Below are 20,963 nucleotides of genomic sequence, written 5' to 3'. Positions count from 1 at the left end.
TTTCTAAATAAATTTGGACAATATAATACATTCTCAAATTAAATTAGTTTCAAATTAAATTAGTAATAGAAATTTTTAAGAAGTATATCCTAAAAGTAATATAATTACATGACTAAAGATATTTACTTGTTTAATTTTAATTACCTTTTTTTTAATATATTTTTTTAATGTTTATAAGGCACAAAAAATTCAAACTTTAAAATGTATCACCTTTATTAGCTACCAACTTATCATCATAACTTTCAAGTTCATACTTTGCACTTCTTACATTAAATTCTCATGTAATCGATCCCAGTTAAATTGCAAGTATCAATTTTTTGGAAGTCTTTTTTAATTTTACCAAATTCGTGCTTGCTCCAATGAATGAGACAATGCACTCCTTTACATAGGTAGTATGAGGCGGTGGTGAAAATTATCTATTCTAGCCCATGTGAAATTTATAGTATATGACTATGGAACATAACAATGGGTAGGAATCTTGCTTTGTATATGAACCCCATGAGAACTAGTATTAATTAGTAAAAGTTTTCAATGTTACAATTTTATCCACAAATGAAATTATATTAAAAGTAATATGATTACATGACTAAAGATATTTACTTATTCAATTTTATATGAATTAGAAAGCCCGAAAATAATTATACTAATAGGATTCCTAACGTGTAGTATTATGTCCTAAAACTAATAGGATTATAAGGCAAATATCTAGAATTCTGATTATGTCCTTTTATTATGAGTTATTATGCTTAATATTATAAGGTTATTTTTGTAAACCGACATTGTATTCATACTTTTATAATAATATAGATATAGATTATTTTCAAGCTATGTTGACGTAATGTGTGTGGTTGTATGTATTAAAAATATATTATTTGTATATAAGATTGAAAATGTTTTCGGTGTCATATGCCACCACTTATTAAAGTGTATCTCAGCCACTGCCTCTGAGCATAATGGAGTTACACAAACAATCAATTAACTAAGCCTCGACCCTAAATTAGCTAAGCCCGGCTCTTCTCAGACCGAACATTAGAGAAAAATGTAGATATTAGGTTAAAACAAAAGCAGGATTCACAGTACAACAAATTACATAGAGCGAAGATCATTCTTCAAATATAAACTCCACCTTGTTGCAGTTAGTATAACACTTTTGAGATACCAGTTAACCTTTCCCAAGAATAGTACTCCATCAATATTTGCATATATGAATTTCATAAGGTTTTAAAGATTGTTTTGACAAGTGTCTATTGACAGAAAAAGGTTATAAAGATCCTAGAACAAAAGATACTGATAGATCAGTCATCCTATCATTTATCTATTCAATTATATATTTTATTTATTTATTTTTAAAAGATATTGATATTTTATTTTTGGGCTTAATTGCTACTCCCTCCGTACGAATTTATGTGGCAGTGTTTGACTCGGTATGGAGTTTAAGAAAGAAAGAAAGATTTTTAAAACTTGTGGTCTAAAACAAACATTATATATTTGTGTGGCTGTAAATTATTTCATTAAGAGTAAAGTGAGAAGTTTAAAGTTAAACTGTTTCTAATAAGGAAGTACGACATTCTTTTTGGGACAAACTAATAAGGCAAGTATGACACATAAATTGGAAAAGAGGGAGTAATTGTTCCTATTACAATTAATTTGCCCCAACTTATTATAACTAATAAACCTGGAAGAAGGAGAGAAACGGGAAATGTTGTTCCTAGTTGATTCTTCCTGGAACAAACCCTGATTCATTTCTGCTTAACCATTGTTTCAAAATGGGACATTATTTTGACAGATGTGCTTTGAATTATTTAGATGAAAAGAGAAGGGCGAACTGTGGGTTATCACCTTTGGGCGAACTCTCCATACCCCTCGGTCGTAATAGATGGGTTAACCCCTTCATATCATATTTTAACCATTTGAAAATAACAACATATCCAATATAATCCACAAATGGGGTCTACGGAGGATAGTGTGTACGCAGACCTTACCCCTACCTGGAGAGGTAGAGAGGTTGTTTCCGATAGACCCTCGGCTCAAGATAAGGTGGAAAAGATTTTTTAGCCATTTGAAAATTAAATGGAAATGAGGAAGTATATCTCTTAAACTTCCATTCAAATCGCAGTACATAGCCATCAACTGGCTATAAGTGACCTACCTTCCAATTAAAGTAACTAAGCCTACGCATGACATCCAGTAAAGCATTTAGAACAGGACTAGCTGCTTAGATTAGTTAACTTACCTTGAAGTGTGTACAACCACAGAAAGAACCGTAGACGGCTCCTTCGTCTTAATTAGTAGTACAAGAGTAATCAACAGATATACACTTCAAACAAAAATATATTCAGCTGTCTAAGAGCTATATACAATCCTACCAAAAATGGATGATAACCTACAGATTGTACCTCTCACACTAGAAGTTGAATGAAACACTGACACTTGTACCTCTATACCCGCTGCTTTATAGGTCTATGAGGCTTTGGAGCTGAAATCATTAAAACAAGAAAACTACTCAAACTTTTTGTAGAGGCAAAAGAAGAATGATGTCGGAGAAGAAAGGATATTAATATTGTAGCAATTCATATTTAAAGAAGCTATGAAGATGGGTAAGCATTCAAGAATACTAGGTGATTTAATTGGCAAAATGCATTTAAATTTTAAAAGACAGATCAATTGTGAGGATGCGAAAAGAGATCGGTGATGATACAATAAACTCATATCACCTGAACTCAACCCCTTTACTATAATATATGTACCAAAAAGAGACATTGTGTAATGCTAACCAAGCAAAAGTTGGTTTAAACGGTGAGAACCTTACTAACAAGGAAAATTCATTTTAAGTGACGATGGAAGTAGTTAACTCAAGTAAATAAAAAGAAGCAAAACATTAAAAATTAACATACAATAGTGAGAGATGAGTATTTATTGCTGAACTTGATGAAAAAAGGCCTTAAGAGTCTTAGCATGTATTCTGTATGTGTATTCTCCATGTAAATTCCATGCTATTGAGAAATCTGATTATACTACTTAATGGAAACAAATACAAAAAACATGCAATTGATCAAAGAATGTCCTATCATCAATTTTAGACACATTAAAAGGTGACATGAGCACATTCTCTCCTCTTCCAACTCCCTCCCAAATTTTAAAGAAAGCAAAAGGAGACCGCTTACTCTAACGATAAACTTTTAAAAGCTGAAAGAAACTTTTACCATTGTATGCAAAACATCACTTATAAATTACTAGTAGACTACTGACAGTCACGGCAATCGTGGAATTGAAGGAGCATTGTTTGTATAGACACTGTACTTTGTTTATATGCCAGGTGACAGCCCAGAATTAGACCAATCTTCTACTGTGCAAGATTGGGACAAAATATCTTCCCAGTCTTAGAAAAGTAATATCTGTGATAGCTTTGATGAATTAGTATGAAGCAATCTCATTACAAAGCTACCACATGCCAATTAAGCTCTAATTTCATTCCAGTTTTACTCCTATCAGATTTTCTAAATCTATTGATTTACTTGCAAAAACATCACATCCTATAGCACAATGACCGAGGCAAGCAAATAAATCCCTGGCTGAAACAGCTTGAGTCTGTCAGTCATCATCCACTTTCTGTATGTAGTATCTAGTGTCAAACAACATTTACTAGCATTAGAATGTTATAGAGATAGAGCTATACCATTCGGATTTCCTTGCTCATAGAAGCTTCGAAGAAGATAGACTGCTTCAGAAGCCATTATTCCAGCAGTGCATTTGAAACCCTTTTTTGACGAGGCAAATCCACTGAAAGAAAATGAAAGAAAATAAATATCAAAGACCAGCAGGGGGGTTGGCAATTGTAAGTGAACAAAGAAACAAAAAATAAACTGATAATGGAGCACGCCGACCTCCTCTACCCACAACTGGGAAGGAAGGGTGGGATCTCCCAGCAGAAAGGGCTAAAACCTTTGTTTAAACCGAAATACTCGATCACGCAGCAGGTCTCCCAGAAGGAGCAGGTTCCTTGTTTTCCAAAACGGTTGGCTACGTTATCCACATTCTATAATGGTATAGCAAACATACATCTTTAGATGGATGCATTCCGCATATTTCGACAGGTAACTAGTGATGGATGAAGAAGAAAACAACACGGATGCATTCCGCATATTTCGACGTGTAAGAATCAGTGATGAAGAAAACAGCAAATGGTGAAGTCTGAAATCAGGCCATATCAGTGTAATAATACAAACTATCACGCATTTAGAATTTTCACTTGAAGGAACTCCAGAACCTTTCTCTGCTATATTCATTCTCAAAACTTATAATAGCAGTTTCTAAAGCTTCTAAAGCACATCCACAGAATGTTTTTTCTTTTTCCATCCAGAAGAGCAATTTCAAGATTCTTCTTTTACACACATTAGTAATAGGATGTTTAACCAAGCTTCTGCGAGGCCAAAAGTTCTTTTTTGTCAAAAAATGATGGTGCTTGTTTTAGAGAATTGAAGTGTTTGCCCAAGCTTTTTGGAGAAAAATAAGTGCTTCTAACCAGAAGCAGAAGCTATTTTGATTTTCCTCTTGGCGGAAATACCCTTAGCAAAATATTTCACATACCAAAATAATCCTAATTAATTTACCAAATAGTTTTTCATAACCGTGGTGTTCGAGCCAACTTGTGCACACCTCGACTAATTCCAAGGGGTAGCTGCTACCTCCCACCAGCACAGGCACACCTTGTCCACCAAAGCTTGGACATATGGGAAGAATTCACCTAGTATTTTCATAATAAATACTTAAAATTATGTATCTACATAAAAAATATTACGTAACAATTAAGTAAATTTTTTCATGTCCTTATTTAATTTGCTAGTCAAAAGCACATTTTGGGGCAAACACAAATTGCTGCTCCAAAATTCTTTTCAAATTGATTAGCCGAACACAAACTGCTTCTTTTCAAAAGTACTTTTTTGAAAAGCATTTTTCAAAATAAGAAGATTTTAGAAGCTTGGCCAAATAGGCTATAACTCTAAAGCATAGCAATCTCTTTTGTGTTTACATTGAAAATGCAGAGTATATACCAACAACTATGCCTCGGAAATGCAGAGCATATACCCCTAATGAAAATATAAATTTCTTTCATTGAGGAGGTTTTAAAGAGGAAACAAAAGTATATGATGCCAGAGCATACACTGTCCAGAAACTGACTATGACCAATAACTTCTATTGATATTGAAAAGCAGCAGAATTTGTGTTCGTCGGGCACCAAGGGGATACCTCTTCTTTTTTTTTTTTTTTGAACAAAGAAACGGCATGCCTCTTATGTTCAAAAGCTATAGTTGAATCAATCAATAAACCAGCTACCACACATGACTTGTTCTATCCTTTGGCTACCCACTATAGCCATGGTGCTGCAATCTATGGATCAAACCACCAGTACAGTGGTGCCCTGCCTTCTGGCAAACCAGCAAACGCTTTGCAAAATTTCACCAAGTTGGGGCAGAAGAAATGAAAATTGAGGATCAAAGATGGTAAAACAGAAAGTGAAGGATAGCTCTTGGATAAGCATATCTAACTGTGTTACTAGGCTGATCTTTAAGCCATACAGCAAATTAGTATATATTGGTCACCCACAAAAGACTTTCTGTACTCTAACCTTGCCAATGGAAGTGAGCAATGGTAAATTCATGTGAGGATCAAATTTGACAGATCTAGGATTAAGGAAACACATGCAGTTAAAATATAGAGTACTAATTATGCTCATCTATATCTAAGATTAAGTAACTCGTTTCTAATCCTGTCTCCCCTAACTAATTGTGAAAAACACGTCTGGCCATAAAAATCTGAGAACTTAAAAGATGTTCCCAACAAAAAAGAAAAGGAAACACGAGAAAAAGAAAAGGAGTTTGAGAATTCTAAGCAGGCTTACTTGAAGCAAAAATGTGCACACTCAACAGGGAGGCTATTAGAATATAATAACACAAGGCAGGTACATGACAAGAAAAGAATTCTTTTTAAAGATTTAAATAGACAACTGTAAATTTAAATGTTTTTCTCATTTAACAGTAACCATTTATTTAAAGCAAAGTTCAAGAACTGGCCAACATTTCCACTTGCAGGAAATCTCATAACTATATCTCTCTGGATTAGGCCAAACATCTCCACAGGTTTTACATCAGCATGCACCCCATAGGTAGAATTAGCTCGTGATCTTGCTTCTGACCTTAGTTCCACTAGATCTCCAACTGGCCAAAGAAGAGTGGGGATTTTCTAGATCACAGATATTCTAATGTATCTAACAAGGGCATAAACAACTGACCTAACAAAAGAAGCTACTATTTGTGTCTGGATGCTTTTTCTTGAAAAGCTGAATTATGAAGAAGTAAATTCAGTGATTAATATCAGCTCGGGGTCAAACCTAGTGAGAATCTCAGAGCAGCTGGTATGCAGTGATAGTATAGATCCACAACCTCCAAATTTATCATTTGCACATCCGTAATATGCCTCTTTTATTCCTAGCAAAGAAGAACAGGTTATGCTCGAGAAAGGCGCTAACGTTATATAAAGCAAGACGAACAGATAATGAAATGCATACCAAGATATGATAAGGCTGCTGCACACATTATACAAGGCTCACAGGTAACATACAGAATGCACTTTGAGAATCTTTCGGAAACTTCAAGAGGTGAAAGTCCAATTTTCTGCCACTGTTCAACTAGAAAATCAATTGCTACCATCTCCGCATGTCTTGTAGCCTGGATTCACAGAAAAGCTTAGACAGGTTTACATGATCAGGAAATAAGTGCACCTGAATGCAGGCAGCCTTAAATAATTACTAAAAGCCAATGGTAACCATAACAAGCAAATAATCATGCAAGTATCAACTGCAATAGCCTAATATGGAAATCAATTTCAAAAAATGCAATGGCTATATATTCTTCTAGGGCGAGATAGTAAAAGATCTATGCATTGATCAATGTTACAAAAATATAAAGTAGAATAATATCAACTAAACCAAGATACAAGACACAACAGTACAAAGCTAGCTAAATTATAGTTTTCTAGGGTGCCATAGTAAAAAATATGTGCATCGTCAATGAAGTAAAAAAATACCTGTGACATGATACGAGGCAAAAAATACGAATGTTATCAAGAAAAATCTCTTGTAGGAGCCAATTTTTATATAAAGGATTTTTTCTTTTCATATGGTAAACCTCAACTCCCCTCACACCCCAGGCTAACAATGATTTTTTTCCAAATTTCCACTTGGTGACTCAACCAACCTCCTGATTGTGGCGGAGGATACTTTCTACTAGGCTATCCCTTTATCATCCATTTTTTTAGAAAAGAGCGTTTGCAGAAAATCATTTTTTCTCCAGACTCCTGGTGAAAACAGCATGACTGAGCTTTAGGGAAAACATTGAAATGCTTTAGAGGCTAAATATAATATTTTGTATAGTTGCTCGGTACCACGGAGAGTGAGATATCACAACTGCAACACAACCTCTTGATTACAGCACATCTTTTTCTTTGAGAAGTTCATTAGAGCAAATATGTGGACAACATAGGCATAAAAGATTTCTCAAATACAAATGAATAGAAATGTCCAAGATAAATTATCTATAGCATAGATACTGACATCAAGTTAGCACCTAACAATCTAACAAAATGGAAGATGCTTAATAAGATCTTACAAAGAAAAATAAGAGCTGAAAACTTACATTTCTTGTTTCATTCGTTCGATTTCTTCCTGAGGCAACGACTTCCCCATCCTCAACAATAACGCAACTGGACTGAGGAAATACATAATCAAATATGCGAACTGACCAAAGCACAACTAAAGAAAAGACAAGGACATAGGGAACTGCATCAAAAGGGATTCATGATGCAAGGTACTACTTGGTAGGCGAAGCTACAGTCCAGATAAATTTTATTCCAGCCAAATCCTGCCACGCCTTGCAGGTATAGTGTTTGTAACATGACTGTTACATAACTTACATACTGTTCAACTCTTCATTAAGGTCTGACAGAGGTTTCAATGAGAGCGGGCTTGACTTGACTTGGCAAAAATGTTCCTCTACTATACAAATGGGAAACTCTAATATGCATCCACAATCATCAACGAAGTAACACTCAAGGAGGCATAGTTTCTTATGTCAACATGAGCCTAATTGAGGATGAAATACCACCAAGGCACCAACACGTAAAAAAGAAGGTTCTGTGGATGCTCTCCCCCGAGAGCTAAACTAGATTACGCTAAGAACTTATTGTTGAGGTTTTTTGTTTTTTAAGATGAAATAGTCTTAAAATGAGGGTGAATGGGAAATGGAGGGAAAATGAAATTTTGAGTAAAATTTTAAGTTTCCCCCTCTTGACAATGAGACATTGTCCCATATTGGAAGAGGAAAAGATTTTTGGTGGGTATATATATAATTGTTCTTCTTGTAGCTCTTAAAGAGTTAAGAAGAAAGCAAGCCTCGCGCCGTCGTCGCTCGCTCGGCTCGGCTTCGGCTACGGCTACGGCTTCGGCTTCGGCTTCGGATTCGGATTCGGATTCGGTCAAATGATCGATTGATTAAGTTTTTGGACCAAATTTATTTGTTAATAGTAAATATTAACGTAAGATTATCCGCATTTGTAACGGATATTTTCCAATCCGTGTATTGACCATTTGGCAGCCGCCTAATGCTCTTCCCACCATGATTGTGCTTGCTCCACAAACAAGCTAATGCTTGTTCCACCATGGAGGGTGGACGATTGGTCTTCTTCAACACTGGCTGCTATATATATGTGCAGCAGCTGTTGAAGAAAGACACTCAACACTCAACACACAAACTGAAATCCTGAAATCGCTCAACAGATTTGGCTATACATTGCACTCCTTCCTCTGAGCATTTCCATACGATTTTCTGAGTTTCTACTCCTTCGTTCTGCATTATTTTTAACTTCAAACAACGCAACTGTAAGTGTGATTTGCTACCGAACTTTGTGTTCGCTGAAACACTGGGGTTTGAAGTACCGCTACACCAGTGTGTTATTCGTTCTATCCTGGGAGGAAATAATCCATTACCTTGGGTACTAGGAGGGGATTAAATTCCTTAAGGAAACACTGTGAATTCAGTGGGCTCGAATTAATTACTGTTTCATTACGATAACTTATATTTTGCAGAATTATTATTTACAAATACAGCAATATTGGCGGGAATAACAATCTTAAGGAATTTAATATTTATTTCTGTATTTGTGTTATTCTTATTATTCTGCAAACTAAAACCTTTGTGGTTTTGTGTACTCCCGTTTTGGAGAGTAAAGCCTTCGTGGCGTTTTGTTGGAGATTAAAATCTACGTAATTTTTTACTCCAGTTTGAAAACGTGTATTAAACGTTTGTTTGTGTCATTTTTTTTACAGAAAAAATGATGACTGATAGCGAAAACTAAGTTGTTCCGACGGTGACTGCCAACGCATCGACAAGCCGAACACCGGCGTTGGCACCGGCAGAAAAACCCGAAAAATTTTCCGGGATTGATTTCAAGCGCTGGCAGCAGAAGATGTTCTTCTACATAACTACGTTATGTCTACAGAAGTTCATCAAGGAAGATGTTCCTGATCTGCCAGATAAAACTCCAGAGAATGAACGCTTTCTCGTGATTGAAGCGTGGAAGCATTCTGATTTTTTATGCAAGAATTATATTCTTAGCGGACTGGATGATAATCTGTATAATGTATACAGTAGCGTGGAGACGTCAAAAGAATTGTGGAATGCGCTTGAAAAGAAATATAAAACTGAAGATGCCGGGATGAAGAAATTCGTTGCCGCAAAATTTCTGGACTACAAAATGGTAGATAGCAAGTCTGTTATTACTCAAGTCCAAGAATTGCAAGTGATTATTCATGATCTACTTGCTGAAGGTCTTGTAATCAACGAAGCATTCCAAGTAGCAGCAATGATTGAGAAGTTACCTCCGTTGTGGAAGGATTTCAAAAATTATTTGAAACACAAACGAAAGGAAATGTCCCTTGAAGATCTCATTGTTCGGTTGAGAATCGAAGAGGACAATAAAGCTGCTGAAAGGAGAGGCCGTGGAAATTCAACAATAATGGGAGCAAATATTGTTGAAGCTAACAAAAAGAGGAAGAAGGCTTCTGGTCCGAAATACAACCCAAGCAAGAAGCGGTTCAGTGGAAACTGCTACAACTGTGGGAAAACCGGACACAAATCTACGGAGTGTCGTGCTCCGAAGAAAGACAAGAAAAGGGGTCAAGCAAACATGGTAGTAAACCATGATGATGTTGATAACTTGTGTGCCATGCTTTCTGAATGTAACTTGGTGGGAAATCCTAAACTGTGGTGGTTTGATTCAGGAGCCACTCACCATGTTTGTGCAGTTAGAGAAGCTTTTGCTACTTATGCTCCTGCTGGACCCGGAGAGACAGTTTATGGGAAATGCTTCAACAGCAAAAGTTGAAGGATATGGGAAGATATTTCTGAAAATGACTTCTGGCAAGGTCATGACTTTGAACAATGTCCTTCATATTCCCGAAATGAGAAAGAATTTAGTCTCTACTGGACTTTTTGTTAAGCACGGTTTTAAGTGCGTTTTTGTGTCCAATAAGGTTGTCATTAGTAATAATGAAATATTTGTAGGAAAAGGTTACCTCACCGAGGGCCTTTTCAATCTGAATGTAATGGTTGTGGAAAACAATAATAATATTTCAGCTTCTTCTTACTTACTTGAGTCAAATGATTTATGGCATGTACGTTTGGGTCATGTCAATTATAAAACCTTGCGGAAAATGATTAACTTGGAAGTACTGCCCAAGTTTGAATGCGAAAAATCAAAATGTCAAACATGTGTGGAATCTAAGTATGTTAAACATCCTTATAAGTCAGTTGAAAGGAATTCAAATCCTTTAGACTTAATTCACACAGATATTTGTGACATGAAGTCAATACCATCTCGCGGTGGAAAGAAGTATTTTATAACTTTTATTGACGATGGTACTCGATATTGCTATGTTTACTTACTGAATAGTAAAGATGAAGCAATAGACGCATTCAGGCAATACAAAAATGAAGTTGAAACGCAACTTAACAAGAAAGTAAAAATGATAAGAAGTGATAGGGGTGGTGAATATGAATCTCCTTTTGAAGAAATATGTTTAGAATATGGAATTATTCATCAAACAACAGCCCCTTACACGCCCCAATCTAATGGGATTGCGGAAAGAAAGAATCGCACATTAAAGGAAATGATGAATGCGTTGTTGATAAGTTCTGGTTTGCCACAGAACTTGTGGGGGGAAGCCATTCTTACGGCTAATCGAATATTAAATCGAGTGCCCCATAGCAAAACACAATCCATTCCATATGAAAAATGGAAATGAAGGAAGCCCAACTTGAATTACTTTAAAGTGTGGGGGTGTTTGGCAAAAGTGCAAGTTCCTAAACCCAAAAGGGTAAAGATAGGACCGAAAACCGTTGATTGTGTTTTCATAGGATATGCGACAAATAGTAAAGCATATCGATTTCTGGTTCATAAATCAGAAAATCCTGACATTCATAATAATACGGTTATAGAATCAGATAATGCTGAGTTCTTTGAAAATATATATCCGTATAAAAAGGAATGTGAGTCGTTTGGTGAAGGATCTAAACGACCTCGGGAAGAAACAAAAGAAAGTACATGTAATCAGGAGGATCCAAGACGTAGTAAACGTCAAAGAACGTCTACTTCATTTGGACCAAATTTTGTGACTTTCTTATTGGAGAATGAGCCTCAAACATTTAAAGAAGCTATGACTTCTTCGGAATCATTGTTTTGGAAAGAGGCAGTCAATAGTGAAATAGAATCCATATTGAACAACCATACATGGGAATTTGTTGATCTTCCTCCTGGAAATAAACCTTTGGGTTCTAAATGGATTTTTAAGAGAAAAATCAAAGATGATGGCACTATTGATAAATTCAAGGCAAGGCTCGTAGTCAAAGGGTATAGACAACGAGAAGGTCTAGACTACTTTGATACATACTCTCCAGTTACAAGAATTACGTCCATACGGATGTTAGTAGCATTAGCTGCAGTGTATGGTCTTGAAATTCATCAAATGGATGTTAAGACGGCCTTCTTAAATGGAGAGTTGGAGGAAGAAATTTACATGGAACAACCTGAAGGGTTTGTGGTTCCAGGTAAAGAAAAGAAGGTATGTAGACTTGTTAAGTCTCTTTACGGACTAAAACAAGCACCCAAACAATGGCATGCGAAATTTGACCAAACAATGTTGTCAAATGGTTTTAAAATAAATGAATGTGATAAATGTGTGTACATTAAAAATGTTCCAAATCACATAGTCATTGTTTGCCTATATGTGGATGATATGCTGATAATGAGTAATGACATTGCCAACATAAATGCTACTAAGCGTATGCTCAATAGCAAGTTTGATATGAAAGACTTGGGAGTTGCTGATTTAATTCTGGGAATTAAGATCCATAAGACTCCTCAAGGTCTGGCATTGTCACAATCTCATTATATTAAGACAGTACTTGAAAAATTCAAGCACTTGGGCTTTAAAGTTGCAAAGACTCCAATTGACGTGAATCTTGCATTAGCAAAGAACAAAGGCCAAAGCATATCACAATTGGATTATGCTCGTGTGTTGGGATGCTTAATGTATATCATGAATTGTACACGACCAGATATAGCTTGTGCTATAAGTAAACTGAGTCGATATACGAGCAATCCAGGCCAATCTCATTGGATGGCAATGAAACGAGTTTTGGGATATTTAGAACATACCCAGAACTTTGACTTGCACTACAGTAAATTCCCTGCGGTGATTGAGGGATACTGTGATGCAAATTGGATCACCGGTTCAACTGATTCTAAGTCCACGAGTGGATATGTATTCACTATTGGTGGTGGAGCGGTATCTTGGAAGTCGTCCAAACAAACATGTATTGCCCGCTCTACAATGGAGGCTGAATTCATAGCCTTAGATAAAGCCGGTGAAGAAGCTGAATGGCTCCGGAATTTCTTGGAAGACATTCCATTTTGGCCCAAACCGTTGGCACCAATATGCATACATTGTGATAGTCAAGCGGCAATTGGAAGGGCTGGGAGCGTTATGTATAACGATAAATCTCGTCATATACGACGAAGACATAAAACCGTTAGGCAGTTACTCTCTAGAGGAATTATCACGATTGACTATGTAAAGTCAAGTGATAATGTGTCGGATCCACTTACAAAAGGCCTAACTAGAGAGGTAGTTGAGAAATCATCAAGGGGAATGGGGTTATGGCCGAGAACAAGTCATTGTGGCGGTAACTCTACCTAGAAGACTGGAGATCCCAAGATCTAGGTTCAAGGAGATCAAACAAAGTCATTAATGACGGTTCAACATTGTCAAATAAAATTTTAGTCCGTTCTCGTGATGAGACAATGTTCAGTACCAAGGATAAAGCATTAAGGCTTTTTAATGATTTCTAAATTTGATACGGGGTATATCAAATAGTGTATCTACAGGATGACACGTTTAGGAATCACCTATGTAAGTGTGAAGTGTTAGCCGCTTCAAGGAGAACTTTGTAAGGCCAGTTCTCTACGCACTTATGAAACCAGGCGGTGTTTATGGCTGAAACGAACACAACAATGAGAACCAAAGACGGTTAAGGGTTGATTGTGTGACTTATGGTTGTCTAGGTATACACCAAAGATCGACGGTTCAAAGATATCAAATCTACCGATTGACCGAGTATATCCGACATAAGTTTACTACGGAAAGTTCAAAGGGAAACCTACTTATCCAGATGCGATTAATCCTTGCTTGTAAATCACACAGTTTTTCCATGCATACTTCCGTGATATAGCCATTCCCCATTCATGTGGGGGATTATTGAGGTTTTTATTTGTTTTTAAGATGAAATAGTCTTAAAATGAGGGTGAATGGGAAATGGAGGGAAAATGAAATTTTGAGTAAAATTTTAAGTTTTCCCCTCTTGACAATGAGACATTGTCCCATATTGGAAGAGGAAAAGATTTTTGGTGGGTATATATATAATTGCTCTTCTTGTAGCTCTTAAAGAGTTACGAAGAAAGCAAGTCTCGCGCCGAAGCAAGCCTCGCGCCGTCGTCGTCGCCGTCGTCGCTCGCTCGGGTTCGGGTTCGGGTTCGGGTTCGGGTTCGGATTCGGATTCGGTCAAACGATTGATTGATTAATTTTTGGACCAAATTTATTTGTTAATAGTAAATATTAACGTAAGATTATCCGCATTTGTAACGGATATTTTCCAATCCGTGTATTGACCATTTGGCAGCCGCCTAATGCTCTTCCCACCATGAATGTGCTTGCTCCACAAACAAGCTAATGCTTGCTCCACCATGGAGGGTGGACGATTGGTCTTCTTCAACACTGGCTGCTATATATATGTGCAGCAGCTGTTGAAGAAAGACACTCAACACTCAACACACAAACTGAAATCCTGAAATCGCTCAACAGATTTGGCTATACATTGCACTCCTTCCTCTCAGCATTTCCATACGAATTTCTGAGTTTCTACTCCTTCGTTTTGTATTTTTTAACTTCAAACAACGCAACTGTAAGTGTGATTTGCTACCGAACTTTGTGTTCGCTGAAACACTGAGGTTTGAAGTACCGCTACACCAGTGTGTTATTCGTTCTATCCTGGGAGGAAATAATCCATTACCTTGGGTACTAGGAGGGGATTAAATTCCTTAAGGAAACACTGTGAATTCAGTGGGCTCGAATTAATTACTGTTTCATTACGATAACTTATATTTTGCAGAATTATTATTTACAAATACAACAATATTGGCGGGAATAACACTTATTTCCGAAGTACACAAATAACTTCAACAAGAATCTCACCCCACCGGAACTTCAAGATTGGCCAATGCATCCTTTGCCTGACAGAAGAAAAAAGTATTAGGAATATGGGTAGAATTGCAACTAAAAAAGCAAAAATAAAAGAAGACTAGTATCCTAAGTCCTAACTAGGTTCTATATATGGTGACAAAAGAAGGAAGAAAGAGCACACTGTCCCCAGATTGCACAGATAAGCATTACCGAGTCAGAGTTTTGAACTACAAAGTCCTACCCGATCATTTTACCGCTAACTTTACATCATGACCCCAGCCAAAAGACTTTTATCTCAATTTTATACCCATCTTTTTGTGGAGGTAAAGATTGTGTTAGAGAAACAAACTGGAAAAAAAGTAGTAGAAAACAACTACAAATGACTTTATAAGCTCGCTCAAGAATAATATAAATCGGACCTCATAATTTGAAGAGCTGGGGAGCGAATATGTAAAGGAGACTAACAATAATAACTCTTAACTTTATGGGACCAAGATTGGAAGCTTAATAATTAAAGAGGAACCTAACGATAAGATCCTAAAAGATCAGGAAACAAAATATAATACTCCTAAATCAACCCGAAACAAAGATAATAAAGGAAAGACAGGTTGCCCTATTAACATAAACAAATAAATAAACAAAAAGAAAGATTTAAATTTTAATCAAATTATGGTTGCTAAAATTAAATTCGGGCTACAGCAAAATGAACAAAAAAGCTTCTCTTTTTGTCCTCAGTAGAAGTGTGTCTTTCATCATTCTTATTAGGACGGAACAAACTTGACTATCAGTTTCCACTTTTAAGATCAACTAGTAGTTCCACATTTCAACTAGTGGCGGAGCTATGTGGAGGAAAGGCCCCTTCATTAAAAATTATACTGTGCAAGTAGAGCCAAAATGAATTTTGTTTGGTTATATATTAGTTGTCAAATCCCCTTGATATAAGGAATAAAGTCTAGTGAAGTGGCAAACGGGGTCAAAAGTTGCTTTAGATTACATGTTCAAATCCTATGTCTCACATTTTATTGATTTTTCTGAATCCCCTTGTATAAATTCCTGGCCGACCTCAACTTATAGTTGTACATTTATTGGAGAATCATCAAAACAAAATATACACACACATATACCATATCAACAATAATTATAATAGGTCCGTACCTGTTCTAAAGCGAGCTTCATAAATTCAAATTTATGTTCCTCATAGCTTGCCATCTGCAAAGCAAAAGACATGATATAAGTAACAAGAAAAAAGAGTCAATCAAACAGACAAGGATTTTTCAGATACAATAACGCGTCCCACAACATCTCCAAGCCTTATAGGCATTTTATCAAACAGATGGTGTCCTACTATGAATGTTACATGTAAATCACAAAAATAAGTAAACTACATCACAATGTCAAAATATTTCTGCAAAAGAAAAGATATGCACTTGGAGAGGTGACGCTCGTTGCGGGTTTTTTTCTCGACCACTTTGCGGTTTTTTCGTTATGTTTATTTTGGGTTTTGAAAAAAAAAAAAAAAAAAAAGGGAGGAAGAAACCAAAGAATTTCTCACATTATGAATTCATACTATTGATATATCTAATAGGCTTATTTATTGTGTCAAGTTGAAACAAACCCTTCTAAAATTGTGGCCCAGTAACAGAGGATGGATTCGATTTTTAAGATTGTAACACTGATAACATACTAAACTTTTAAACTTATATGTTCGGATTGTTGGACCTATATTTCAAATTTTTTTGACATAATGGATTTTATTGCATATTTAAGTCTTTAAAAAAATTCTTGGCATATAATAGGTTTTTTTATTTGGAAAACAAATAAGCCCATGACACACACAAGCAAGTAATTTCTTATTTGGAAGCATACCGAAATATTAGATTCAGGTGGCTTAGTTGAATCGCGAAAATATTGTCATTATTCTTCTATACTAGTATTTATGAACGCGTGTTGCACGTTAATAATGGCGCGTGATGGTTTAACCATTTAAATCATTTGAAAACCGAAAAATATTATTACATTAACATAATACGTGAATTCAAAATAAAAGAACATCATCAGAACTTACACAAATGATCAATTTAGTCATGTTAGTTAGATAATTAAGTATTATAGTTTAAAAGTATTTAATTTGATGGTATCTTACCAAACACTTCTTTGTAGATGATGTTTTTTTGTGTACGCTTCCTTTTACTGCTTTGGTTGCTCTACCATAACCAAAACGCTTGTTGTCGATATTGATATTCATCTTGAAAGTGCAATATATAATTGTTCGTGCTAGAAAACATATTGCGATAAATATAGTCCAATATTTAGGATGTTTGACCTTTTGCTTTATTTTACTCCATCTGCAACAACTACCGGGATATATTGCCCCACAACAAGAAACCCTTCTATCTCAAAGGTAGAAGAAGATTCAAGTACCATGGATGCTTATGTTATGCATTCTGTAAGAGCATCTCATTATTGATATTGCTTTTCCATATATATTTTATTACTCATGGCTCGCTGGTACTATCTTTCTGGTTATGTTGTTGTTATTATTCTATTTTCGCGTGTCATCTTTTTGTGTTGAGGGTCTATCGGAAACAGTCTCTCTACCCTCATGACATGGGTAAGGTATGCGTACACACTACCCTCCACATACCCCACTTGTGGGATTATACTGCGTTGTTGTTGTTGTTGTCCTTGTGCTTTATTTATTATAATTGAAAAACATAAACATACCGAAAATTATTTTCACACAAATTTAAAAGGATATTCTTTAGTTTCGGAAGACGAAAGTTAAATTCGAGGATAAGAATATACTTAGAAGCACATTGACCAGTATCATATTTTTTGCATGTATGACGTTATTGTCAAAACTTCTATATACCATCTATGTGCTATTACCTAGCATGATGGGCATAGTTTTCAATAGCATGACGGACATAGTTTTCTTCAAAATCAATCTATATGCAATGGAATATCATTTTTAACATAGTCTATTACATATATGGTGACACTAACATACATAAGAAAAAATAAACTTGACAACAAACCTGTGTGGTAGAAGGGCATTTAGTATTAGAGTATTTAAGTATTCTTCTGGGTAGTAATTGCTGGTATCATATTCTGCTGAGTCAAAACTAAAAAATAATTTATTTTTACCATGAAATTTCGCAATCAACCTTTTATATAGTCGATCAACATATTTATGGGGATTGATAACCAAGTGTTCCGGAAGAACCATTTTTTTTTATTAGACGCTCTTCTTCGTTTCTAACACGAAGCGAGAAGTTACTGAATAATGAATCTATTCTTACTTTATATATTCTTGTCAGTTGAATCTTTTTCATTTGAGACCATAAGTATAATTTTGGCAAGCTAGTTTTTACAGTCTCTGCTTTCATCGATTTTGTAACAATTGATAGTACTTGTGAGAAATCACCTTCCAAACCATTAATTTTTCACCAAACGATTTATTTATATTACATATATCTCCAGAACTTCGGTAAATTATTTCGATCATTTGACATTTAGCCATAAGCGATATATCCCATATTATCAATTTTGTTTTCCTTATAAATTTAGTATCATTGCTCTACTTTGATATATTTGTGATGGTTATTTCGGTTGTTTGAAGAGGTATATCAAATCTAAGGTGAGTGACCTAATAATAATATCATTGTTGGTACGCCATTTATTATTATTGCTAACAGTATCATGCCTTCTTGATTTGACATTTGCAAATAATACATGACATAGAAAAATTATTTCTATTTAGTTGGAGGCATCTACAAAGGATAATCCCGTTGTAAGAGTCGACTCATTATAATATAGTTTTGAAATCTTGTTCTTATTCATGATTTAACTTTGTTAGTGCTTCAACCTACACTTGTATGGCCGCTTGATTCTTAATACTATAATAACATTTTTACTTTGTGTTCTAATTTTTTCAATTTCTCACGCTCTTTTTATGGAATAAATTCATGTAACCTAAGATTTTTCTTAACTTGAAAAATAATTTTACTCGTATGATGAATTTAAAAATAATTGGATTGGATTCTCTTGCTAAATAATTAATTGAAAGATTTAATTATTTGGTCTTAACACAAAAAATATTTGATTGTATGTTGATTCAGATTCTTAATATTAGTTCATATCTTGTTTTGAAGATTTAATCTTAATTATAATTTTATCCACCATAAATTTTCTTTTCAAAGAGTAAAAAGATCGATATGATATTCCACTTTTATATCTTTATGTTTGTAGAATCATTAGTAGTATTTGACTCTTACCAACTATTTTTCTTTCTCTTCCTCACACTTTTATATTTTTAAATATTTTCTTAGTTGTTGTTTAATAATTGGGTATATTTTTCAACATTACACGAAAAATTAATTAAAAAATATATTATTTGAGTAGGAAAACAATTCAAATATAATATAAAAATTTATTATGGGGATATGTTTTCTCAATTTTAACACTTTTTGTAGTCCATTTAATATTATTTTTATTTTCTCTTGGTATTGGATACTATGGAGTGATAATGTATTGCCAATATGGAGGATTCTTATGAAATTGATTTTATTAAACCTTACTACATATGTTTAATAAGAATTTAATAGACATAATTTATTAATTTTAAAATATTAAATATTAAAAAATTAACATAGAAGGTCTTGTAGTAAAAAAGAAAGCAGGTTATTTTAGTTATATTATTTCCCTACGAGTTCTTCTATTCAATATTTTAGGACTATTTTGGTCTATCAATATACTATTCGTGCTTTTATAATAATATAGGTTCTCTTTTTTCTAAATAAATTTGGACAATATAATACATTCTCAAATTAAATTAGTAATAGCACACTATAATATGTTTTCAAATTAAATTAATAATAAATATTTTTAAGAAGTATATCCTAAAAGTAATAGGATTGCATGACTAAAAATATGTTTCTATCCCAAAAGTAATTATACTAATAGGAAACCTAACGTGTTCCTAAAGGTATTTGGTTTACACGCTAGCATGTAGTAATGAGATTCCTAAAGGTAATCATTTAGGATTCCTAAATTGTAGTATTAAAACTAATGGGATTACAAATGTCTAGAATTTCAGTTATGTCCTTTTATTGCGAGTTATTATACTTAATATTATAAGGTTATTTTTGTAAACCGATATTTTATTCATGCTTTTATAATAATATAGATAGATAGATAAATAGATATAGATATAGATATAGGTAGATGCTTACTGGGGAGATTTCAACTTTCTTCAAGAAGTGTATTACACTGTCTCTATGCACGACAAGATTATTATTGTTGTACTAAAAATTTTATGGGTGATTTGGTCCAACAATTGATTAAATATATTGTATCATTGTAACGAGTTGAAGTTACTAATATATATATTTGTTTTAACCATCTCTCTCTATATAGAGGTAAGGTGGCACCTCTCATAAACCTACTTGTCCTTTTTTTTAAAAAAGATTTTTTTGCTTTTTTGTCCTTATTTTTTATTATCTTATTTTTAAAAAATTAAAAAGTCTCTAAATACATTACTCAATTAAATAAGGAGAACATTTAAGAAAATGAAAGATAAAGAGACCTACATCACCAAGACCTTTCATTTTCCAAGAACTTTTCATTCTCTAAAACTTCTACCTTTTCATTTTCTCCTACCAAATAAATGAAGGAAAAAAGTGATAGTGAAACTATATAGTGGAATACTTCTCTTAAACAACCCGCATTTCCCCTAAAATTAATTGCATTAATTCCTCTCATTATTATTTTAGGTACACACGAGGACTTATGAGTTACATAATGCTAATTCTTTTTTATCGATTACACAAAAAGTATAGTGTCTAAATTCATTACTCATTTAAAGATAAAGAAGATGAAAACCTGTCTTTTTTTTTTTTTTTTTTTTATAACGGTGGTGTCCGGACTAGCTTGCGTGTAGCTCGACTAATTCCACAGTATACCTGTCACCATGCCACCAACAAACAAGACTTGGATCTATACACAAGGCTTAGATAGACGAAAAAAAATATGTATTTGACTCTGCTGTAATTTGAGCCTCACAACCAGCCAACCTGTCATTTTTCAAAAACCTTTCATTTTCTATAACTTCCTA

At 34.5% G+C, this 20,963-nt stretch overlaps 1 protein-coding gene across 6 annotated transcripts; it reads right to left on the bottom strand.

Annotated features, from left to right (window-relative positions):
* Window positions 1-2,183: 2,183 nt before the first annotated feature.
* Window positions 2,184-16,628, bottom strand: LOC107822251 (tRNA-specific adenosine deaminase TAD2). 6 transcript variants are annotated; one of them, XM_075221520.1, is made up of 8 exons: window positions 16,464-16,628; window positions 16,004-16,057; window positions 14,861-14,898; window positions 7,692-7,758; window positions 6,566-6,725; window positions 6,389-6,485; window positions 3,677-3,780; window positions 2,184-2,476 (listed from the first exon to the last, which is right to left on the bottom strand). In XM_075221520.1, the coding sequence occupies exons 2-8, from the start codon at window positions 16,055-16,057 to the stop codon at window positions 2,439-2,441; spliced, it is 558 nt and encodes a 185-aa protein (XP_075077621.1). In that variant the 5' UTR covers window positions 16,464-16,628; the 3' UTR covers window positions 2,184-2,438. The 6 variants fall into 6 exon arrangements, 4 of the variants coding, with proteins under 4 accessions (XP_075077621.1, XP_075077620.1, XP_075077619.1 ...); XM_075221519.1 differs by lacking the exon at window positions 16,464-16,628 and adding an exon at window positions 16,276-16,397; XR_012694798.1 differs by lacking the exon at window positions 16,464-16,628 and adding an exon at window positions 3,885-4,036 and having other exon boundaries at window positions 2,443-2,476; window positions 16,004-16,269.
* Window positions 16,629-20,963: the final 4,335 nt, after the last annotated feature.

The sequence above is a fragment of the Nicotiana tabacum genome, chromosome 9 (assembly GCF_000715075.1).
Source record: "Nicotiana tabacum cultivar K326 chromosome 9, ASM71507v2, whole genome shotgun sequence".
Taxonomy (NCBI): domain Eukaryota; kingdom Viridiplantae; phylum Streptophyta; class Magnoliopsida; order Solanales; family Solanaceae; genus Nicotiana; species Nicotiana tabacum.
This window is presented reverse-complemented; position numbering and strand designations above follow the sequence as displayed.